Source organism: Hoplias malabaricus, chromosome 2, assembly GCF_029633855.1.
Source record: "Hoplias malabaricus isolate fHopMal1 chromosome 2, fHopMal1.hap1, whole genome shotgun sequence".
NCBI classification, from domain to species: domain Eukaryota; kingdom Metazoa; phylum Chordata; class Actinopteri; order Characiformes; family Erythrinidae; genus Hoplias; species Hoplias malabaricus.
Window position 1 is genome coordinate 13,840,192 of NC_089801.1, and position 26,153 is coordinate 13,866,344.

The 26,153-nt window shown below is 39.0% G+C and overlaps 1 protein-coding gene across 3 annotated transcripts in view; it reads right to left on the reverse strand.

Annotated features, from left to right (window-relative positions):
- arfip1 (ADP-ribosylation factor interacting protein 1 (arfaptin 1)) overlaps nt 1-25,101 on the reverse strand; it is a 29,317-nt gene extending 4,216 nt beyond the window's left edge. Inside the window, exons 1-9 of one of the 3 annotated variants that reach the window (XM_066659785.1) lie at nt 24,912-25,101; nt 22,544-22,890; nt 13,651-13,749; nt 8,927-9,035; nt 6,484-6,585; nt 3,459-3,571; nt 2,825-3,046; nt 412-569; nt 9-183 (exon numbers count right to left, since the gene is read on the reverse strand). In XM_066659785.1, the coding sequence (XP_066515882.1) occupies nt 9-183; nt 412-569; nt 2,825-3,046; nt 3,459-3,571; nt 6,484-6,585; nt 8,927-9,035; nt 13,651-13,749; nt 22,544-22,888 (1,323 nt within the window). In that variant the 5' untranslated portion in view covers nt 22,889-22,890; nt 24,912-25,101. The remainder of the gene's footprint in view (nt 1-8; nt 184-411; nt 570-2,824; nt 3,047-3,458; nt 3,572-6,483; nt 6,586-8,926; nt 9,036-13,650; nt 13,750-22,543; nt 22,891-24,911) is intronic. The other 2 variants (XM_066659786.1, XM_066659787.1) reach the window with 2 other exon arrangements.
- Nucleotides 25,102-26,153: the final 1,052 nt, after the last annotated feature.

Consider the following 26,153-nt stretch of genomic DNA (forward strand, 5'->3'; position numbering starts at 1 on the left):
ATTATTACCTTATTCTCCTCCAGAAATTTAAGTTTGACTGATACATCATTACGCATCTTCTCATATTTCTCACGGTGGATTTGGAACTGTATTTGAGACTGCTCGATCTTGGGCAGTGTGGTGGCGTCCCGCGGACCAAGGTTCAGCTCCTCTAGATCTGTGCGATATGCGTCATACTCGATCCTACAAGAGAGAAAAGTTCAGAATCAGAACCAGCCTTTGGAGCCATTTTAAAAAGGAACTTTATAAATGTATTTATTTTTTAAAAAACTGCTTGGTAAATCTAGAACATGTAATTTTCCTTCAACAAATGCCTACTACTTTCACCCAGAATGGTTTCATTGTAGGCAAATGTAAGAAATGCTAAGAAATACTGTCTGATAAAATTCAAAGTAAAAGTCCCAGTCATACCTGGCTGCCTCATACTGTTTAATGTTGACCAGGGTGTCCTCGATGGTTTTGTCCACCAGAGTGTTGACACTGGCAATAAAGAATTGGATGGCTCCCAAAAGCGTCTCTCCGTTTTTGGACAGGAGTTTTTGGGTCTCAGCGTTGTATCCAAATTCCTCCTAAAAACAGTGCATCTCAGTTCAGTTATTGTCATACATCTGCTGTGTCTGGGAATTTTACAATGTGGAAATGTTACTATAGTAGATCTAGAGCTTGGTTAAATAGTGTCAAGAAGTCGATTTGGTCAACTCCAGCAATACGAATTTAAGATTGAGTCGACTCCGAAAAAAGACGAGAACAAAAGGAATCGGATCCAATTGCTGGTGTTAAAAAGTGTGTGAGCTTTAAGAAAAGTGCATACTGTCCATCATGAAGAAGGGTAAAAGCTTAAGAAAGAACGACATGATTCAAATAAGGTTAGAGAAAGACACCTGATGCCGTGTGCTTTGAAAGAATTACCTTTACTGTACAGGTTCTGAAGGGAGATGAATTACATTTGTAAACATGAACCTGACATCTAAAGATTCGTAAGGCCTGATGCACAGAGAAAATAAATAAATTAAAAAAGTATTTGTTGTAAAACTAGCTGGTCATATGTCTCTCTTTGCGACAGATACAGCTTCAACTTTTCTCGCATGGTTTTAGCCGAAGTGTTGGAATATTTCTGTGAGCCACTGATTGCATACAGCCATGAGAAAATTAGTAAGGTCAGGAGCTGATATCAGACAATTACTTCTAGATCATTTTTCCAGAAAACACTCAACAGCACAATACTGGGGGCATGATAATGGGAGCTTTAGATCATGTGCAGCTGCTAAAAAGCATCCATTGTATTTTAATGCTTTTCTGTGTAGATTTGGGTGCACTCTCCAATAACTGAAATCTTTTATAAATATAACATATTTAAGGGTCTGTCAGACACTAAATAATCAGCCATCTTTCAAGCCCTTTGCAAGTGTAAAAATATAGCCAACTGTCTAAAAACATGGTCCTGATTACCCCCTTCCCAGCACAAATGGAAAACCCACTTCAACTCAGGAAAAGCTTGATAATTAGCTTATTATTGGATCGCGTGTTATTAAAAATGCATAGCAGAAATGCTCCAGTAGAGCTATGAAATTTGTTAATTATTATTCATCATTTCCTCCATTATCAAGATATAAAAAATGTATAAAAATATTTTCATCTTATGTTGAGTTCAGACACTTTAGAGTTGTCCAGCTTCCTTGTCTGTGTCTCTCCAATCACAGGGCTTGATTTTTATGTGTTTATGTGATAGAGCAAACATGAGCATAAATTGAGCAAAATAAACACAATGAGCACATACTGATTAAATATAACTAAACCGAAAATAGAAAGGAAAGAGACTTGAGCAAAAACGGCTATAAATCCAGAGCTTCTGGACGTTTCGGTCGTTGTGAACAGGGCTGTTTAGACAGGGGGAGAATAGTGCCGTGTTGTTTGATCCTTGTGGTATTTTGACCAAAGCATGTCACAGATGTTTCATTAAGAACCCAGAGCCCGGTTGCATAAAACGCCTTAAGTGAAAATTTACCTTAAGATTTACCTTAATCTTCCCCCTTAAATGTTCCCTTAAGTAATCCCTTAAAAACTGCTAAGTGTTGCATAAATTTCTTTAGCTATCATTTCCATTAGAATTATTTAAGGGATGCAAAACCTCACCTTAACACACGGAGAACATGGCTGCATATTTTTGAGATTTTTGAAGACGATTGTGTACCTAGGTGAGTTTTTCGAGATCCTCCAGGCCATCCGAGTAATGAACAGTTAATAAGAAATTACAGATTTGACCGTCATTCAATTTATGGTGAAAAGCAAAATTTTTTTATGTAAAACACCAGGAAACATTAACATTTTTGGGTCTGACCATGCGCAGAGCAGTACATTTCGGCAAGGTAGCACAACTCGTCAGAACACCGGCATTCCGCATGTTTACGGCGTTATTGTTGTCATGGAAACAGTGGAACTTTACTGCAACAAAACCTGTTACTACAGTAAATCCCGTACTGTTCTCCCTCAGTTAAGTGAAACGTCTGAGGGGTTTTATGCAACACACTTGAATAATCCCCTTGGTTAAGAGAAAACTCTTCACTTAAAGGTTTATACTTACGGGAATAAAACCTAAGATTTTTTATTCAACTGGGCACAGAACCTCATTCACTTGTGTCAAATGGGATATAATAAGATCGCTTTAAGACACTTAAAGAAAATCTTAGACTTAGATTTCCTGCCAAAAGCATTTTAGTGCCTGTTAAGAGACACTGTGCGGCCAAGACAGGCTAACCAAATATTTCATCAGGAACAATAGGTTATATTATCAATTAACTAAAGCGAGGGACCCTTGGAGACTTACATGAAGCTCTGGTGACTTGAGGCTGAGATCTGCGAAGGCATCCCCCAGCTGCCGCTGCGTCTGCATCATCAGAGCCAGCTGATTGGCCAGTGTCTGCGCCAGTTTGACTACATGCTCATATTTGCGCTTGTTGTCACGGAGGACTTCGATCTGCGCCTCCAGCTCCAGGTCCACTGTACGAGAGCCACGACCCAGCTTCTCTGACAGGATCTGCTTAGTGCACTGGGGAAACATAGTGTAGCAAAGTTTAGCCAATGTTTAACATAGAAACAAAGACTGTGGGCACAATTTTTAAAAAGTGAAATGAACAGGCCTGTTCCAGGCCTATTTTCCAGCCCCCACACTCGTGCACACATCTGCATACAAACGCCACTGGAATTTATTTTAAACATTGTAATTCATACAAAACTGCAATTTGTTATTGAACAGAACTAAAATAACCTACTCACATTTACAGTGGAATTATTAGAAGTGACATTCATTATATATGTATTTATTTGCTTTGCTGCAACACCCCACAATAGCTCTGCACCCCCCACTAAGGCTATGCAGTATACTGCAAGAAAACATAACGAAAGTGTTAACTCCAGGGCTAAAAGTTAGGAAGTCAACGACAATGGCAGTCCCTACTTACTTTGTAAGTGTTGATGCTCCACTTCCTGACCAGCTCCAGTTTCTCCAAGGCAGGGCTCTTCATGTCATCAGCCAGCACCACTGACCCACTCTGCTCCTGACCTCTCATATTGCCTGCTCAATATAACAGTCATTCAGAGAGATTCATTTTAACTGTAGTTTCATTTGAAAACGTTAGTCTTTTTATACTCTCACTGCTCTTAGAAAACTTTGTAGCTCCAAAAGAGTAGCAAGTTGTTTTGCCCAAACCAGTTCAGTCATGATTTAATGATTTAAGCTGGGACGGTGAGTGCCAACATGCACAACCTCCAAGAAACTGCATCTTTTCAACCTACATATAATGCAACATCACTGTTGAGCTCAACATGCTTTGAAGAGAACCCTGAAATGTTAATTGTGTAAACATCAGTTATCAGATGCCTGGGTGTGTTGGCATCACATAATTTGAAAGAGAAAATGGTGGGTAGGGGGGGCCATCCTACCACCTCAGAAGGATTCCTATTTGATATCACAGCCGTGGTTTCTAAATGTGAAAATAAATAAGAAATGAACAAAATTCTGTTACTGCTGGAACAAAACCATGCATGTTCATTTTTTCTATTGTGAATAAGGGGTGAGTAAAGCAATGCAAAATCATTCCAACAAGAAATGTCCCAGCATGCCCCTAGGAATCTACCCACCCTAATCTCACATTCCAGGATATTTACACATCCTCTGTTGTAACAGGGATCACCTTGATCTGACAGTTGCGTTAGCTATAAAGCCCTGTACCCCACCCTGTTCGGGCTGACCACTGATTGGCCATCACATAATCAGAAGTATCACAAGTAACACTGGCGCATATTTAAATGACTGCAGGCCTGTAAACGTTTGCCAAACTACATATCAGAGTATAAAATGTTCTTATATAATTCAACCAGTTAAAATGTTTTCCAGCTTTAGGCCACAGTCAATTACTGAGATGTAAAAAAAAGTCACTCAGAGTGGTTGGGTGTGAAATGGTTCATTGTAGAAAATTTTCCTTGGATTTACAGAGGGCATAAAAAGATGATTTGTTGTTATGTTGATGGAACAAATGTAATTTTGGAATATATATAAAATAACTATAAGTTAAACCAGATTAATAAATATATATTTTTAGATATGTTTTGCCATAACACCAAACCAAATACTCTCCTCTATGGGGATTTGGCTAGAGGTTTTAGTCAGTATTGCCAAATGTTGACTCAAAACATCAGTTGTTAGGCAAAGTATTCATAATGATTTCCAACAAGTGTCCTGTGTAGTAACTTTTAAAAGGCATTAAATGAGCTAGACGTCACTGTGAGCAATTTTTGCCATCTTTTCTAAAATTTCTGATTTCACATCAGACCACTCTGAAATGTACACACCTTAGTCATTTAAATACCTTCAAGTTGTTGAAAGTAATCAACAGAAAACATTGTAATGGATGACATTGTGTGAGGACCACAAGACAAGAAGGTCTATAGTTAGCTGGTGCATTGTTGGCCAATGATGTGACTGAGAATGTAAAAACAAATTGAGTGAAAATGTTTATTAATAACATTTATTAAATAAAGGAAACATCAGTGCTTTCACCAGCGTAGACTCTGAAACTGTAAGAAGTTTCTTTAATTCGGAGACCCACAATCTTCCCACAAAAAGTTGAGAAAGAAGGAGACGTAACGGCGGCCACCCTAAGCAACCCACAGTATTAATGCTGCCTTTGGAGGAGGAGACAGAAGCAAGGTGATTTGAAATGCTGATGACTGCATTTCTTCAACCAGCCATGACGAACGAGACGTTAGCCAGTAGAAGAAACAGAACATGCTACCCTCAGTTTCAGAGAGGAAAGAGCAGCTAAGAGCTGAGAAAGCAGGCAGTAGGATCCAAAGTTGCCAAAGAGGGGTTGCATCTTGAGACAAAAGCGTGAAACTGAGATCCAATGGATTTCACTTGCTAGTTGTAGCACCATAAGCAACCTTTAATAGTGTAATGTAACATCTGATAAAAACCTTCTGTTACTTTTCTATTGTCAAAATAGACTGACTTAAATATTTTGTTACTTATATATATATATATATATATATATATATATATATATATATATATATATATATATATATAGTTTATATAGACACAAATTAAATTAAATATATTACAAAATAACCTTGATTTTTGTGGATTATTTTCTAAGCAGTAAAATACAAAAAAAAAAAAAAAAAAAAACTTAAATCACAAATTATTTGCTGTTTATTTTATAAAGAATAAAACTACCAATGCTGGTCTTACTATAGATAAAATACTGCGGCTGAAATTCTTTAGCTTTTTGGCTACATCATCTTTAAAGACAATTGTAGAATGCACAGCAACTGTGACAAAAACTTTTATATCACTTTTATTCCTAAAAAAAAAAAACTGATGGACTGTGCCAAAGCTTAAAGGAACACTAGGCAAGATTTGGAATTTTTGCTCTTGGGCTCCCCCTACATTTACAGAAGGTAATTCACTTTTACAGCACTGTTCTGAAATCAGTGCTGAGCCCAGAGCAGCAAAGACAGAGGCTCTATTTTTACTATTACAGGGCTTTGGAGCATCACAATACTTTTGAAGTTAGGTGTGGGCAATTTGGCCCTAAAAATATATGACAATTGTCCAGGGTATTTCTACGATAATAGTTTTAGAGAGATGACAAAACATTGAAAAACAATATTGGCTATACAGTTTTATTGCTTATAATTTTAAATTAAAAATACTACCTACTGATTCTTTAATGGTTCAGTTCCTTCATATAAATATACATAGTTAAATAAAGTAGCAAAACCAATGGCTTTTCAAAGCTTGTTTGGGTGACAATACTTGGGTCAAACGGACAGACAACAGCAGGTTTAAAACAGATGCCATTACAAAGTATTTCATGAACATCAGTGCTTTATGATAGCAAAGTTTAAAGCAGAATGCCTAGTATCTGGTTAATGCAGAAGAGGCGTTTCAGCAGGAGGGCTGCATCGTCGTAATGATTGTACCTTTCTCTGTCTCCACCTGACTATCGCTGGCCGCGCGAGCTAGCCGGCTAGCAGCCGCAGGACTGGGAGCTACAGTTGGTGTGGTGGGCTGGCTCTTCGATCCTGGAAACGGTCAGCAGCGGAGAGTCAAAGCAAGCAGGGTTAATGAAGGTTTCCACCCGAAAATCAGCTTCCTATCTCCTTGCATTGTCAGTCACTGATATAGAGATGTGAGGGAGGACTAGAGACTGCACTTATGTGACACCAGGCTTGAAGTATCGGGCTGTAAGTATTGGATATCCAAAGTGGAAAGGAAATATTGAACTCTACCCATCCTGTAACAAATCTGTCCTGAAATAGCACAGTGTGTGATGGCAAGTTGTTAGTTGTGTACTTCCTCTGGTGGTGTATTTGGGTATTTGAGAACTTGGATCAATGACAGACTACTTTCAGCCCTTAGCTAATGAAGCTCCAGAAAGAGCTCAGAGCCTTTGAAGCGTTATGGTGTAGTCAAGCTGGATGGGGTCATTTACAGCACGTTATATTTTCCTTGATGGCTTGCAGTAAAACGTCAGAAGTGTTTTCTGTGGCTGTACTCAGTGCAACTTGAGGGGTGTTGGACATTTTTTCCCCTGCTGTTCTCACTCCTCACAATCTTAAGACAGCTCAGAACTCTTATTTACACACAGGTATTAGAACCTGCTGCAAATAGTGGACAAACCATGACCCTATTCATATAATCAATGGTTGTGGTGCTAAATTCAGCCACAGCAATGCTAGAACCGAGCAACACAGCAATGCCCCCCGCTGATTACATATCCTCGGTTCCTCTCAAAACTGGTGGAAACTGTCTGGATCGTTGAATAGCACAAAGATTCTTAGAAACTTGAATGGAACTGGTTTTAGAACCACAGTCCTTTTGGTGGAAAGGGGTTATTTGAGTTGTTCTTCTTGGAGTGCTAAATATAGTTTGAGATGCTTCGTACTAACATTAAAGTTTAAATAAATTGGATGGGTATCAGCATACACTCAAGGTTTCAATATCAGTAACAGTAAAGACATACTTTGCTCTCCCTAGAGATGACAGAGTGCTCTTGTTTCATGCTCGCAAAGACAAATATGCCATTCTTAAGCATGTAACATTTTAAATACCACAAAAACTCTTTCAAAACCTGTGAATTCTCAGATCGTCATATATTGTTGCGATGATTTTTTGAATGTAGATATTTAAGAATGTGTGATATAAGCTGCAATGTGACCATCTCCTTATGTTAGTTCTGTTGTAAAGGGTTTTATTCATCAGCTTTGTTTAAAGAGCAGAAATATCAACTATTTTTGGGTTATGACTGGTTAGAGTACAAGAATTTCATTTTTTTTCTTTTCCCATCACATCAGATTGACTTCATCAACAAGTGTTAGAACAATGATTTTAGAGTGAACGTATTCTGTCAGGTGAGAACGCACCAAGCACATCTGGATTTCCACATTATTATCTCACAAAGAGTCAACAATCCTTTCATTTCTTATATGCATACAAAACACGTACACTGCAGTGAAAAGTCTTTGTCATTGTAGGTCAGTGTTTTCTGAAAGTCTCAACCTACGTATGGCACAAGGGAGAGAGACAACTGAGTGGGTGGTCAGCCATTTTGTGCAAGAGTGGACAGGTTGCCAAGATTGGGGCCAGCTAATTTATTCACAACATTCGCTACAAGGGGGATGCTAATGAAAGGGGGCAGTGAATGAATAAAGATCACATACAACTCATTAGAGGCACGAGGACATCTTGCTTTTCAAATTCAAATTCCCCCCTCTTTCTGCAGCTACAGGAGCAATAGAAATGAAGTGCAGCTACATGCTACATTCGCACTCAATAGACCCTCAGTGAGGAGGAGAATTAAACCATCTCTGGTCTTTTAGGCTCGTCAATAAATGAAAACAAACTAAGTAAAGGTTAACTGCACCTCGGTGCAAAACAAACACCTGTCCTCAGTCACTGGATGTCAAATTAAACCAAAATGTACAAATACTCAAAGGTCAATTAGAAGTATAGGTACACATGAACAACAATGACTACACTGGTGATGTATTCACACTCACAAAATATTATTCTGCAGCTTGTGTTGAAATGCATCAAAGCTGTAAATATGTATATCATGTAAACACATATCAAAACAGGAACGCTGTTATGTAGAAATTCATCTTTGTGCTATTACCCAAGTAACAACTGAAATTACTGTTTTTTATTATTTACAAAGGCTGTATGACTGTAATCCATCTGTGAAAGGGAATGCATCATCAATATTCCCATAGTAATTGCAAAGGCAAGTTAATGTGGGATTACAGATAGTATACAGCATTCATAGTACAATCCAAAACAACATAATCAAAGAGTTTGCAAATGTTTTGGAATAAATGTAGCACATGACCTTTAGAAAACACACTGTGGTATATGATTACACACCTGTGTATGGTCCTACTTCAACCACACCTTCAGTCACCATTCCATAGTTGTCTGGTGCATTGTGGGAGTGTGATGTGATTGGTCCAGAGGCGATGCCAAGAGACAAGTCCTGCACAGGCAACAAAAACAAACAAACAAAACAGATTCAGTAAAAATCTTATAGCCACATTTACTTCTCTATATATCTTTGTGGATACATTTTATATGTGGAGATTATATGTGGTGTTTAAATGTAGACAGAGCACTTTAAAAATATAACATGTTTAGGTTAATCCATAAACCTTATAAATAAAATAATTTCTTAATGTATTAAATGTGGACATTTTCATTAAAAATTATTAAAATTAAAATGACACCGAAAGAAGAAACATTCTGGTTTCCTTTATTATACAGCAAATGTTGAATAATTATAGATCCAAATGATGGCCTTCATTTATTAATTTACCAGTAAAAAAGTGAAATAAAAAAGTAAACTAATTTCTGCAGAGCTCTCACCCAAATATTACTAAATTTGTAGAGATTTGTCTAATCTGTGGCCCTCCGAACCACAAGAGGGCATCACTGCCTCAATACAGAACACAGGCAGTGTTGCATTCTCCAGCCTAGGAATCCCACAGCATTAGGTGGTTGTGGTATGTTATTTTAAGGCTGGTAGTCTGGCATGCCAACAGTAAATGAGCAGCAGAAAACAGTGGCACATGTTTGCAGTTGAATGGCATTGGAGATGACCACAAAAATCACCACAGGATGCCCACAAATCTGACTGAGGTAATGACTGATGATATTATTACACTGATCTGGAATCAGCCTTGAGTAGAATACTCGATTTGGCCTTGTATTTTTAGAGTGAAATAAAACTGTTCCCTGGACAGTGTTATTAAAAAAAAAAAAAGCCAGTATTTGGCACAGGGGACGAGAGACAGAAGGCAAGACAGTAGGGGGTCAAGAGCTGCGGTTGGCATCCAGTCTAATGGATAAGGAGCCTAAAAATAACAGCAAAGCTGTCACCCTCCAGCACTGACCATTTAACTGTCAAACATTATGTGGCAACATCAGTGACCTTCTGACACTGTGCTTCAAACCTTTACTGCATACGTATGCCCCTTAATAAGTGAAATCTGCTATTCTGAGCAGTTAATGTTGCTATAGAAGTTTAGCTCTGTATAATGAAGCTGCACACAAGGCTAAAATCACCATGTCCAATGTCAAGCGGTGGGGAGAGGAGTGTAAAATCAAGCAGCAGTGAGCAGGGGAGCAGTGGAACTGCTTTTTCTGAAGCACTGAAACACCATTCAATGAGAAGGTGTGGTGTTAGTGATCCAAACTAATCATCAGCTTTTCCTAGTCAGAGCTGGGAATTTATGTGCTCTAGAAAAAGAGTCCACAAGCAGAAGTTTTCCGTTTATTTAAACTGGAAAATCTCCCTTCTGAGACAACTGTGGTGGAGGACCGTGCAAGCTTCAAACTATACGCCTAGTAGACTCTACACTGCTACTGACATGAAAAGATGTGTTACTAAAATTCATTCCAGATATTCACAATAGTTTATGTTGTAATTCATAACTTTAAGCTCTTTAACATTCACCAACCAAGCTCCCATCCATTGGTGGAGCTTTTACACTAAATACACTCAAACTCTTATTTATCTTAAGTGCTACAGTGTTGCAAAATGTTTGAGAGAGCATTACACTGCTGCTTCCAACCATTTGGAACTTATGTTCGGGATTATGGTTATACGTAAATGACAGCATTTTTACATGCTTACCTCCTTGTGTTTCAAGTTAGGTTTCCAGGTTTTTAAAACCCTTTTAAACTGTGTGCACGTGACGCTTTAAACCAGATACACCTGATTTGTTGCTACTGTACAATAAGACTGACATTTATCACAGCCAGCAACTGGTAGCTGACTTCCATCTGCATTAGTCACAACTGAAAACGACTGCTGTAACATCTTGACTTGTGAGTATAATTCATTCTGTTACTGAACTCGTAATTCAATTTGCTTTTGTTACGTGTTTTTAAATAAGAAAATATATATTATAAATAACAAATAATGTATATAACATAATAATACATAATAAAAGAAAATGTAAAGGAATAAACTGGTAATATTAAGTGCATGGGCGGCACAGTGGTGCAGCAGGTAGTGTTGCAGTCACACAGCTCCAGGGATCTGGAGGTTGTGGGTTCGAGTCCCGCTCCGGGTGACTGTCTGTGAGGAGTTGGTGTGTTCTCCCCGTGTCTGTGTCGGTTTCCTCCAGGTGCTCCGGTTTCCTCCCACGGTCCAAAAACACACGTTGTTAGGTGGATTGGCGACTCAAAAGTGTCCGTAGGTGAGTGTGTGTGTCTGTGTTGCCCTGTGAAGGACTGGTGCCCCCTCCAGGGTGTATTCCCGCCTTGCGCCCAATGATTCCAGGTAGGCTCTAGACCCACCGTGACCCTGAACTGGATAAGCGGTTACAGATAATCATTCATTCATTCATTATCTGTAACCGCTTTTTTCCAATTCAGGGTCAAGGTGGGACCAGAGCCTAACTGGAATCATTGGGCGCAAGGCGGGAATACACACTGGAGGGGGCACCAGTCCTTCACAGGGCAACACACACACATTCACTTACAACTACGGACACTTTCGAGTCGCCAATTCACCTACCAATGTGTGTTTTTGAACTGCGGGAGGAAAGCGGCGCACCCAGAGGAAACCCACGTCGTAACCAGGGCGTCTGGGGTAACTGCCTTTGATGAGGTACAGATTAAGCAAAGCGACAAGGAGCTAAGACATTAGTTCTATCTAAAGCAGAGCTGTAATTTTCATTGTTTCCGCTCGGATCTGCTGCTCTCAGCTCCGCCGCAAAACAAATCTCTGTAGGAGGGACCAGGGACCGTAACTGCATTGGCTGCAGACTGGACGATGAACAGATAACTCTGGCTGCTGATTGTCTAAATAAAGGTGACGACCAATGAAAATTGTGTTCTCTGTTTAGGAGCCGTGCCCCTCGCTCCTGCTGAAAGAGAGCTGCGTGTTTCTGTCAATAAAACACGTCCCGTATCGGTTCAAAATGGAACACATCTTTTAGTGTCCAAATATGCTGTTCATGCAGTAAAATAATCAACTGAACTGAACATTCACTGCGCTACCTAATGTAAGCTTGTTTGCTCGTAACTCAGGTCCAGCTCGTTTTTTTTTTTTTTTTTAGAATTTCAACCGGGCAGCGGCTCTCACCTCAGAAAATTCTTAAGTCGATTCACTCGCAAGTCAAGGTTTCACTGTATATCAGACATGCCTTTAGTCCGCTTAACCATGATTTCTTTACAGTGTTTTCCACAGATGTGACAGAGTAACCAATCCAAAGAGTCCACCATTTCTGTTTCACAGTTATGCAATCTGTGTGCTGTTCACATACTCTTCCTCATTTTTCATTACTGGACACTAAACATCAGTTTATTACATCCCGACAGGCTAATTTCTAATTAATTGTTATCATTTATTATAGATTATAAAAAAATATGCAGATTTTTTAAAATTAATTTTGTCCTGCTTCTGCACACACTGCATTGGTTTATTATTTTTTCACTCCCACAACAGAGAAAATGTAGTCCTGCACAGCAAGATATTGCAGGGAGACCACACCCAGAATCTGGTGGGAATGCAGACCTTTATATGGTGGCACTACTGTAGGAGGCATCGAGCCATGATTACAGGTGTAACCAGGTGCTATGACCCTTTAGTGTAACTAAACAGCTAGACTAGTAACAGCTAGACTGTGTGAGTTGGATTTAAAACTTCCAACCCAATTTCCCTTTAGGGGTTGAGGAACTAGAGCTTGAACAATGTGAACAATTATGTGCCAACGGCACTCAAGCATTCTGAACAACATGTTCAATCTGCAAAAGAAAAAAATTAAGACTGGTGTGGCTTTAAAAAGCACATGGAATCCCACATAGGAACAATGCATCTTTCTAGCGATGTAAGTATTTAACCCCTTTTCCACAGGTTAATACAGATCTCTGGGGTGTTAATCAAAAATGTGACATGCTTTGCTCAAAACACAAATACAGCAGCATTCTCCCTCTGTCTAAATAGATCTGTTAAAAATGACGGTTTTCAGAGACTGTTTCTTTAAATGATAATGAGCTACAGCTCAGTTTAGCCCAGGAGTGAGGAATGAGGAACAGGAATTCTGGATTTTAGGACTTTTGTCTTTGTTGCTTTCTTTTTTTGTTCTAGTTTTTCTGGAAAGTTTTTTCCTTGTGTGTGTTTTGCTCTGAGTAATGTTTTCTCTGCGCTCTCACATAAATGCAGGTCTACGTCTGTTATTGGAGAGACTCCCAAGAGGAGGGGGGACATTTCTGAAGTGTCTGCACTCCACATAAGAAGCAGCACAAAATCAGACCGCCTCAGTTTATCTCATGTTTACTGATTAACCCACAAAAAATGTATTGGGTAGTCTTGTTTCACAGTGTATGGGCTAGAAGGCTCCAGATTCCCAAATTAATGTGCTAAAGTACTGGACAAGTAAGCTTTTCATAACATTTCCCCTCTAAATTTGAAGCCAAAAGATGCATTAGTGCCTAACCTTAATCAATCTCTAACAAAAACAATACCAGGTAGAAATCTGTTTACAAATTTCCAAGACCCAAAGCATAGACCTCAGGTCTTTGAATCCTCTGAGCGCAAACCTAAATAGAGCATATCAAAGCCCAGTTTTAATGATGCCTCCTACCCGATGAAAGACTTCTTCGTGACCCGTGTCTGCGCCTCCGTTGCTGGTGACCGAGAGCTCAGCAGCTGGGCTTCTGTGGGCCTCTTCTGCCATAGCCACCTACACACAAACACTTACATTCAGAGGTCACATAAACATGACTTTCAGACAGGTTAACATTCAAGCACATGCAGTGTGTGGGAGGATGGTACTGGACAGTTTCTACTGCTAAGAAATGCCATTTTAGATGGTGAATCAAGCTAAACTGTTAAGCTGGTTTCTAGTGATGCACTAAAATAATCAGTCTTGGCCAAACAAAAGTTGAAATTCAGGACAAAGTTTGGCCAAAAAAAAAAAAGAAATTAAATAACAAATGAAATTCTTTCTGGCACCTAAGCTGCCCATTCCACCTTAAGTGGTGCCACAGTTACTTTCCATTGCCTAGCTATGAGAATATAACTTCTAAACATTTAAGCTGGAACAAAGATGACAAAAAAAATGGTTTTTATTTTACTTCAGTGTTCCTTTAGCAGCACCATTATATATATATATATATATATATATGCTAATTATTTTGTTTTGTTAATGAGAGAGAGAGAATATATATATATATTTTCTCTCTCATCAACAAAACAAAATAATTAGCATCAAACCTAATGACTTACTACTCTCTTAAATAGATAAAAATAAACTGTGTTATCAAACCATGGAAACAGCACAACCCATCACCTGTTTCCATGGCAATGCCTTCAGCGAAAAGCCTCTGAGGAACAGCCCCGTAGTCGTACAGAGTCAGAAACTCCTCTACTGTCCAATTCCTCTGGCTTTCTGTGGACAGTCAGAGCAGAATTTGGCTTCCCATAGACATGCAGCACTAGAACTGAAAAATTCTCGTGCATTCAAATCATGAGAATTTTAGTGATGTCAGGTGCTGCAGTTAGATTATTAGTTTTGATATAGATATATAGTTCTGTGTAGATATGCCTCATCATAAAATGCATTTCCATTGTTCTGTGATGGAGGGCATTATAAGCCTCTAGCCAACAATTAACATAAGGTGTGGAGACTTTGCCTGGCCCACGTGCGGGAGGTTACTAAGACTAAGTATTTCAGGACATAGCGACAGTGTCAAGACATTTTTTGAAGATCTTGCAATTTTGTGTCACTGCCAACTTAAATAATGTACCTGCTGGTAATAATCTCTATGAACAGAAGTTCAGCTTGCATTGCTTGGAAGTCGTGTCATAAAAATACAATTAAATCTGGCGGCAAGTGATAAAATGTTTTGTGCAGTAGAAGACCCCGTTGATACTCTCACAATGCCCGTCTCTGCACTCTTGCCCTTTGATTTACAATGCCCCATTTTCAAGCACTCTTGCTTAATCTTTAACACCTGAGGCCTGGGATGGGCAACATGGCCTAGAAAAAAATGCCAGGGTAATTAGAGATTATTTCTGGAAACATATGGTCTCCGGTACTGCAGCAGAATAAATATGAAAGTAATTCAAACAAGAAAAACTGCATAGTGATTTAAGTTTTCTCTCTAGCTAGTTCCAAGTACCTTATCTCTTCAATTCTCAAGGAAACTACCACCTGGAACATGCCAGTGCCAAGGTCAGTGCAATGTACTGAATAATTTACGAACTGGCCAGCGCTCTGTTAAATATACCACAGCCCTCAACACACCTCCAAAGCCACATGGCACGCCGTCTTTATTTAGTTCTGTCCACTAAAAGCTAACCGGGCTAACTGAGTGTAAACCTAGGAAGAGATATATATATATATATATATATATATATATATATATATATATATATATATATATAAAATAATATACAGATATTTAACCTCACAACTGAACGAGGTTCTATGGTGTTAATGAAACATCATTGACAGTCTGTGATCAAAATATCACAAGGATCAAACACCACAGCAGTATCACTTGATCCATAAACCTTACTGCAAGCACAAACTCACTTTGCCCTCTATAATCTGGTCTTGTTAACAGCACTAAGCTGATATCAAAAAGTAGGATATCTGCAAGGAAGTGTGGGCCCAACACTCACGGTACTAAAGTCACCCTGACTAACCTCTATTCCACAGTCAAACCATATGACGGTGTTGTGTAAAGATCCACTTGCTTCACCGGAGCTACACAACACAACAGCTAATATTTATGTCCAGGCAGAACAGCAGTCAAACAGGCAGACAGCAATGGTGTCTATGGTAACAAGATCAAGCAGAGTGACCGTGACATTACATCAGGAGGTTTGCCAATTGGCTGAGTGGAACTACAAATAGCACCCCAAAGAGTTTGGTTAGAGCCAAAGACATAGCAACAGTGCACACAATGCGTCACAAGACAGAGGCCAAAAGGTAGCATGACCTGTGCCTAAATTTAACCACCATTTCTACGTCCATGCAAGTCCAGGCTGACAGTTTAAACCAGCAACCTGACATACATACACACAGACAGCAGATGGACACTGACGTTCCACAGTTGCATCTATGACCATCCCAAAACTCTCACACTGCAATTAACTGAATAAAGGAAATGCACTCAGTTCTATACTTTAAAAATTAAATTAAAATCTTATTTAGAACACTTATGCTCAATTTAGAAACAATATCATAGTCATCATGTGTTATTGTTATTGTTCATGATGTTTACTCTTCTCCACTCCTTAAAGAGGTAATAATGAGGGGAAAGAACTGTATTACGGTGTGTATTACGGGTATCCTGTATCTGCTGGGACAGTGGTTCTCAAAGTTTTTATACCAAGTACCACCCAAACCAAAACCTCCAAGTACCACCTTTGAGTCTTAAAACAGTCACATGTGCACCCCTGGTTCTTCTTCTGGGGGCAGTTTGGGGGCAAAAGGCAAAGTCTTGGTTTAATTTTTACATATTTTTGCTTCCTTTTTACTTGGAATCTGCATTTTACACAAAGTTATTCTAAAGTAATTAGTAAAATATTATAGAGATAATACATTTATAAAAACGTGCTTTGAAAGAAATCTAAACGACATGAGGTCAATTCAGTCTCAGTTATGAGCTTTAACAGGTGAAAAGGGTGCGGAGTATGTGCTTACAGCAGCTCTTTGCGCTTGTTTTAGGAGGTCAAGAAGTGCAGTGTTAAAGAGTTTATGACTCTAATGATGTTAAGAACGGCAATGTTTTTCTTCAGCTGAGAGTTTTGCCTCTCAAATTTGTCCTTCTGGGCACCGGAGTATTACTTGGGCTATGTTTTGGCTTGTTTTTCTCATGTGCACTTTGCCTTTTTTTGTAATAAAGTCCAAAATGCTCAGGTCTGTCTCTAGCCATTGCTTACGTCAAGTAGATAGCTGAAACTGTGGGCTTTCATTACATGGATTTTGCTAAATACTGGGTGACCGTGTTCCCTCCCTTAATGGAAAACCACAGAACACCGGTCCTAAACCCCTTAAACAAAATTTAATAAAGCCTCATGAAACATTATGTTAACATAATGTTATGTTGCCATTTGGTGTACCACATATTGCTCCTTCATGTACCTCCTGGCCATATTGTTTGTACACTATATATTACAGTGTATTGTAGAATGTTGGAATACACTAAAAATTGTACACAGTTTTTGTGCACTACTACAGGGTTTCTCGCAGTGCTTTACAGCATGACGATGGGTGGCCTCCTTGACAATGTCGTCCACCCCCTCCCCCCACCCCCATTGTAAACACTCCATAATAATAGATCCTTCAAAGTTCCAAAGTACTTTCTGTGACTGTGTTTAATGTGTTATTTCTCAGTTTTCAGTCACAAACACGCGTGAAGTACAGCGTTTAAGGTGAGCTATGAGTTTTCCCGTAGCTGTGTGTACAATGTTTTAAATCATTGATATGAATTTGTGCTCGATTCATGAACCGATTCACTCAATAAATCAACTCTACACTCAACCCATCCAAGTTCCTCAAAGCGTCCAAACACCACACAGAGGATTCATGAAATATCAGTGGATTTTATATAACACCAAACGATAACAGGGAGAGCACGTGGGGGCGGCCCGACAAAGCACTGTTTTTTTGTTTTTTGAGATTTTCTGGTTAGGAGAAAGTTGTTGTAGTTGTTGTAGCATTCTAGAAGTGTTATTGCTCATGATGTAGCTTACTAGCATGTATGTTATTCACAAAATGTGAAATGAAACAACACAGTCTGTTTTATGTGCTGCCTTAATCTGAACCATGAGATAAAACAGGAGGTTCAGATTATACGCTGCTTCTTATGCAGAGTGCAGGCACTTCAGATTTGTCCCACTTCCTTGTCTGAGTCTCTCCAATCACAGCGCTGGACATGTGTTTATGTGAGAGCACAAGCACAAGATTAAATGTAGCAAAACACAGTGGTTAAGAAGAATAAGTATACTGGTTAAAATGGCAAAACAAGAACTGACCAAACATTGATTAAAAACCAGGGCTTCTGCTCCTACTCCAGGGCTCTCGTGCTGAACGGAGCTGTGGCTCATTCTCTTTAAAAAGGAACTAGTTGCAAAACCAGCTGTTCTGAACAGGGCTCTATATACATGGTAAGAAACGTGCTGTATTTTTTGATCCTTGTGGTATTTTTACTAAACCATGCAAAAGACATTAAGATCCCAAAAACGTGTTTACTTGAAGAAAAATGGTAGAATAGTTATTTCTTAATTCACTTTCTGTAACTGGTTTACACGGGTTCTTGTTGGGTCTGAATTCTACCCTGAATCACTGTACGTAGGTAGAACACACCCTGGGAAGTAGAATGTCTTCTCTTTAATGCAATCATGTTTCATGTAGAATTTAAAAATTAAGTGTGAAAACGTTATAATATCAGACTCAAACACAATTAGGCCTTTACAGTCAATCACTACATGGACAGCTAATATGCAAAACGAGTACACTGCCCTACAGTTTGTGTTCTTTTAAATGGCTCTGAGATTTGAATCTCCTAGTCAGGTTGCTCATGTATCAGGCAGGTGAAAGCAGCTTGTTGTATCCATTGACGCACTGTATGAATCTTTAAAAGCTACCTAATGCCTTTAATGGCAGGAGGTCAGGCTCACTAAATGTTTAAAAGATTAATCAAACGATTATTAACATCTGTGTTGGTGCCTCAATAAAGACATATCTCACATTCTTGTCAAATTTGCTTTCACAGGTTCTTGGAATTCTAGACCCTAAATTTGGCCTTGCTGAGACCTCACTGTGGTTGTGACCAATGGTTTTAGATGTTAGTGAGCAGAACCGGAAGGCTGAATACTGTAGTACAACTCCAAGGAAACCCTGGAGTTCAGTTGCTTGGATACACACAAAAGAAAGGAGAGGGAAGAGACACGAAGGCAATTCGATCAGCCAGGCTGAAGAGATGCCCATTGTCTTCTCTCTGAACTGCCAAGCCAGAGAGCACAATGAGTACTAACATTTCAAGATGATTAAATTGCTAAGAATGAAGGAAAACTCGATGTATCATTGTATAATGTCTCACAAATTTGTTAGAATGCGTACTTGCTGAGTTAGGATTGGTGGCATTCACTCGGGTTCAGGGGTTTAAGACTTACACAGCCGTAAATACAGCAGGGTCAATTGCATATTTGTTGCTGTCATTTTATATCAAAACTTTGGGGTTGTTATGTTTAGTGCCTGCTATGTTTGTAATTTGTTTAGAGATCTTCAATAATGCTCATGGGGGGGGAAAAAAATTAACAACGGACAGTTCCTTAAAATTGAACTTGCTTTGCATCACTATATCAAATCACTTATGCATGGGAATTGCTTCATGGGTGAAACAATTGTGAAACCACTGCACCCTTTGCTTGCCATGACTAAGGAACACATTTAAGGCCACGAACGCTTGCAAAATCTTTTTTGCATGGTTGTGTGCCAGTTAAGTACTGAAGTCCATGTAACTAATGTGCAAGGGGCTTCTCCTTGCATGAGGACACGAGTGTGTTAGCTATTGTCAAGAGAGAGTCCCTGCAATGGCACATTGCCATTCCAATGTGAGGCCTGGATAACAATGAGGATAACTGGGAGAGGCATTTGGCAAGACCACACGCACTAAGACTCATACAAATGTGAGAACACACAGCTGGATATTTTCCTCAAACCATCTGATAAACTACACAGACTAGAGTTTAAACTGAAATGAAAAAAACGTATCTCTGAATATCTGGTGTGATAAAAAAAAAATGGTGCAGGTCTGATAGTATGTTTTTTAAACAAGCTGTGACTACGACTATATATTAATGTACCAAGTTTTAGAAAAGCAATAATCCACTTGACAGCATGCCCTACTTAGATTTTACTCTGCTTTATGCTGTGTTGAACTCAGTGGTCATGAACAGTTTCTTGTATTTGACGACTCTGGAATAGCACACTAATAAAACATGACAGATATGCAACACAAACAGGCAATGTTTGCAATTTTAATCAACACAATTTTATAAAATACAGAGCATTTTTCCTCATAATCTGGCCTTTATAAAATATAGAGCATTTTTCCTTGTTATCTGGCCTGTTTGTGTGCTGATAAAAGCTCTGATTGCTGGTACCCAACGCTGGCTTGATAAAAGGTCTAAGGGTCACTAAGATGGGTTTTTTTCCTCTGTGTGTCACTGGCTGAGTTATGAGAAATGGCATCAGATGCATTTGGATGGTGGAGAAAGCTCAGAAATTTGAAAAGCATGAAAAGAGATGAGGATGTTGCCCTTTTTATGCCCCAAAAAGGTGGGTCATTTTGACTTATTTTTGATATTACATATTGATATTAAAGTGGAACTGACTCCAAACCTGGGAGACTGCTAACTGCATGAAAGTAAACATATACTGAAAGTGCTTCAAAACTAAACTGTTTGAGTTAATGATGAGTTTCTGTGGTAATTCGGTGAATAAAAATTTACAGATAAGTTAAACCTCAGCCACGTACAGGCTACAGTCCTGTTTCACACTGAAACATACCATTCCACCTTTAAAAATAGCTAAGAGAAACTAGGAAAACCTAGATTTGCCAGACCACCATTAGCCATAGTCACAGAGGTGTTTCTGGCATTTCAAAAACAGGAAAGCCCAAAATACATATCCATGTCATTGAAAGGTCTGGAAAAGCTTTGGTGCTCCATATCAATGTCTTTGTTTACGTGTTTTTTTTTTATGTGATTGTGTTGTGTGTGTGTATATATATATATATATATATATATATATATATATATATATATATATATATATATATATATATATATATATATATATATATATCCATCCATCATCTGTAACCGCTTATCCAATTTAGGGTCGCGGGGGGTGTCCAGAGCCTACCTGGAATCATCGGGCGCAAGGCGGGAATACACCCAGGAGGGGACGCCAGTCCTTCACAGGGCAACACAGACACACACACATTCACACCTACGGACACTTTCGAGTCGCCAATCCACCTGCAATGTGTGTTTTTGGACTGTGGGAGGAAACCGGAGCACCTGGAGGAAACCCACGCGGACACAGTGAGAACACACCAACTCCTCACAGACAGTCACCCGGAGCTGGAATCGAAGCCACAACCTCCAGGCCCCTGGAGCTGCTGCGCCACCGTGCCGCCCTATATATATATATATATATATATATATATATATATATATAAACAAATTCAGCAGTCTTCCTCTCTGTGAGATATAACGTGTGTAAATGTTGCAGAGTTCTGAGCTGTCCTGCTGAGCTTGAACTCTTGAACTAACCAACCCTGAGCTGAGGCTTTAGCCAATTCGCATGGTGTCACACCTAACACAGTCACAGAAACACACACAAACAGAGCGTTCCTGCTTCATTTCCTATTAATCAGCCACAGTTAGCAACGAAGAACCTACTGTTCTTCAGCTGGGAACGAATTTTTCTGGTTCATGAATCAGGTTGTCAGTGGAAATTTTATCTTTTTTTGGTTTTAAATTCCTATTAAAACGCTCAGTTATTGTTTTTTCGTTATGCCCAAATCTGAAGGTGCCATTATCAGTGGACAAAATTTCAGTGCATCTCTAGTCTCTGAAATACACAAACAAAACACGGGCTCAAAAAATACATTAGACTTTAACAAAAGAAAGGAACTGCTTGGAAATTCACAGACTACAGAGCAATTAAACAAAATTAACTGAACACTAATCACATCACAAGCATCTTAAACCCCTCTACCACCACAACCCATAACCAGACACGAAAGCACCAAGAATGAAAGGAAAAAGGGATAGGGGCATAGAGAGTAGAGCTGTGCTCTTAAAAATCATTGCAACATTGTGTTCCTTTATTTTTTGGCTTAAACATGAAGTGAGTGCACGCCTGAAATTTGTCCAATCAATGTGCATTCAAGAGGAATCAAGAACTGGTGGACACACTCATTGCACAAATCACATTTCTGACATTCACTAGGGTATTCATTTGATAAGTGCCATTTAGCTTGATTGCGCTGAGGCAGACACGCAACAAAAATGAAATCCATTAACCATAGCCTTTCATGATTCATGATTAATGTCAGGCTAAAAATTGATTTTGTAAGTTTTTGATTGTTGACAATTAATTGCACAGCCCTAGGCCAGTCTTGCTTGATTGAGGGCATTGTCACAGCACATGCGTCTACTAGTTAAGGCAGTGCTGCAATCAAAAAAGGTGTTTAAAAAGAACTTGGAAAAATGTAATGCCTGAAAATACACTCTTAAAATAAGGCATTTTGGACACCGTGAAGAACCTTTCAGTGGAAGGTAACCATTCAAATGGGAAGAAAATTTGTAATTTGATATAACGTCCACATAACAAGGTTCATATCCAAAGCTCTATCCTTCATTGTTAAGAGTGTAGCAACATGGGCCATACAAAGCAGAGACGGCAGCAGAAAACTCGACTAAGCAACGGCGGGTGAGAACATCACCTTTACATCAGTGTGCGATGGAACAGCATCCTTTGAAGGTTCAGTACTAGTGATTCTGGGCTTAGCCTTATCCTCAGTGTCTTTACGAACTCCATTATTGTTGCTCTGGGCCTGTTCATCATCACCGTCTTCAGCATCCTCATTGTTTGAATTGTAGTCAAGGGTATTAGTTTCACTAGTGTCATTTATATCAATCTCTGTCATGTTTGTGTCATCAGAAAAGCTGTTTGGGGTGTCCTCTGATTGGCTTAAAGACTTGTTGCCATTATCCAGACCCTCCTCCACAGAGTCTGACAAATCCTTCTGTGAGACATTCTCCCGTGACACAAAACTAGACTCTGACATTCCTGCAAGCAAATGCAGATGCAGATAAAGTAAGCAAAGCTGTAATTGTTCTTGTTCTTTTACTGAACTGGGATTGGTGAAATTTCTCTCGTGTTACTGCCAGAGTTTTATGAGCCACTAGGGCCTTGGGTAATAGGACAGTTGTGTATGTCTTCTCAAAAGATTAAGAATGAACAGACTACAAACTCATACATTCTCCTGAGAAATGACAAAGAGGCAGCATTTTCAAGAATGTCACTACATCACCCGACCCAGAGGCAATGTTAAAACAGTTACATACAGTGCTTCTTTTGTGCTTTTCTTGCACAAACTGGACACTGAAATCTGGAAGATTTCAAAACCTTCCTGGATATGCCAGTGGCTCTGTTCCTGTATGCTCAATAAATCTATACTTGAAAATATATTTAATGCTCAAAACATACCTAAAACATATCCCAAATATGAAGGAGAGTGGTGTCAATTAGCAGTATGACAACAAAGGTGCAGTTAAGTACACTTGTATTCCAAAATGACATAAATGATCACTATGACAGATTAAATTTCCAAAAGCACATAGAAAAGTGCACATCAGGTTAAACTTGTGGGGCAGGTGGGCCTAGAAAGACAGCAAATTTTATGCAACAGCAGACAAACTGTTACAAGGCAAATGAATGAGGCACGTCTGAACCCTGTGTTGGAGTGGGGTCTCTCAAATATTCTTATTTACAAAAGTTGGACACTACCAAAGTTATTTGGAAAGCATTAATAAATGCTTTAGGTTAGATTCCAGAGGGATGCTTTGACCTAATTCATGTTTGCATTAACAACAATAATAATAGGAAGCTGTGAAATCTGAGATTTGATTAGGTCGCTCAGAGATTCCTTCTATGTATTAATAATAATAATAATAATAATATAAATACTATACACATTCAAACTCACCCATAAGATAATAAAAAGATAAATGTTGATTTTTGCAGAAGATGCTGACTTGCATCATAGTAACTTATCATACTAAAGTAATGACAAATTTTAACTATATATTACACCAATTACAAAAAATATTTTGGTTATAAAGCACAAGAAAATATGTGTTTATGTTTTGTTAAAACAATGACATGAATTGTGAAGTCCTTAAATTATGTTTACCAAAAAAATAACTAAAAATGTATTGAAAGTAGCTAACGTTAGGTAAGTTAACAACATCCGCCATCTTCCAATGGTCGTTTCTCGTTGCTAAGCAGAGTTCTGTCCGCGCGCGGCTCCTTTAAGAGGAAACGTCGGTAAAATGCCACGAACACCGAAAAGACATCCAAGTGATTTCCAGAGTTTTCTTTCTATAAAACTATTTTATTAACAGATATATCATTAAGTGACATATAACTATCCTTCATCTGAAGCTAAGAAACCGCCTTCTCAAAAAATGTAAGCTAGCTATAGCTTTATTTATCGTCAACTCTTAAATACAAACGATAACCGAGCCCACCTAACGACACAAAAACACTAAAAAAAACCCTTTTAGCTGTTAAGAAACGTGTATTTCCTACAAACCTGCCACAAACGTTATTTGGGATTTAGTTCCCCAAATATCACCTAAGTTATCGCTAAGTTTACTGATTTATAGCTAACGTTAACAGTTAATGTTAGCTAACACGAGCTGCAACCAGTTGACAGCTAGCTAATTGTTTTAACCCTAACGTAGTTTAAAAGAACGTCGTTTTAAACCGCCATGCCCCCAATTATTTGGACAAAAACGCAAATATATGTGGTGAAACCTACGGCGACTCCTGTCAAAAACTTTGCAACTAAACTTGGTTCCTAAATCATCTTTCAACCTTAAAACGTACAGCAGTTTCATTGTGGCGCTGCAGCACTTAAGGTGGAACGAGAAAATCAAATAATTGAAGAACTTCAGCCTCGTATTGCTTTATTTTACGAACACTTGTGAGGTGGAAGTTATAGCACCGTGCTGAAGCCATTGTGCGTGAGCTCTTTTTTACGAGCAACAGATGATCTCCACAGAGCGCCAGCAGCCTTAACTTACCTGCGAGGAAACGGGGGTTAAATATCCTCCTAAATGTCCTCCACCGCCGTTGTCATTTAAATGTTGCTTTGCTTAATTTTATTCCCCGTATCATTCGGCACCGGTTACTCTGTAAAATACTAATAAAAAGTCCTTTCAAACGCACCCGGAAGAGGAGGGCTGGGTGAAGGCTGGGGCCGTGAAAGCACGCCGCTGCCCTTTAGCGGTGAACAAACAGCACGACACACTGACACGTTAGAATATAGGCACTGTCCCAATCCTTGCCCGAAGGCCCTTTTTGGAGTGAATACTTGAAGGAGGAGTGTTGTTGAAGGAGTATCTACGGTCCTCTTGCAGTACGCTAATTTGTTGGCAGTGTCGAATAATATGCTGCAATGCTGTAGCGCCCTTTCCCAATTCATAAGCAGTATGCAGCTGATCGACTCCATGCCACGCCGCATTGCTGCAGTAATTCACGCAAAAGTATTGAGTGCTGTACATGCTTTTGTGTTGGTCTTAAGTAATATTTTTATGTTCTGAGACGCTGAATTTGGGGATTTCATTAGCGCACAGAACTCGTGAAGCTGGCACAAAACTCAGAGCACGCGCAGAACTCAGAGCTCACGCACAAAAGTCATGGCGCACAAAGGTCAGAGCTGGATATTTAGTTTGCAAGTTATAAATTTTACGTTTGCGATAACATTTTTTTGCGATTCTTTTTGGCACAAATCTGATTCCATAGAATGGTTGACATGGTTGATAGCAGCAAATCATTGATTCAATGATTCCGATTGGTAACAAACCTCGCGTGTCAATTGGCCGTCAAAACAGGGTCTTAAATCTGCAACTGCAAAAAGATTCGCACACGCACCAGAGAAGGCGAATGTGTGGATTTGTTCCATCTCACATTTGGAACCTTAAAAATGTTTGCTCTTGCACATTTTAAGCCATTTGAGAAGGTACTGATTCACGACATTTGATTTACAAATGCAAATCTTTTTTCATATTTGTGAATTTAAATTATTATTGTTGTTTTTTTTAATGGATTCCAATACATTTGTGGATTTTAGTTTTACGTGTACGTAGTTGCTCAAGCGCGGTTACAAAGTCCGTTACATTTGTGAGTATTGTTTTACAAACTCAATTTATTTTACCCTTTTTTGACTCCATAGATAACACGCTTGCTGCAGTTGTTGAGCTTGTTGAGTCGTGAACAACGTCGGTGAGTTGTCGCTCAAAACTCATTAGCCAATGGGAATGCAC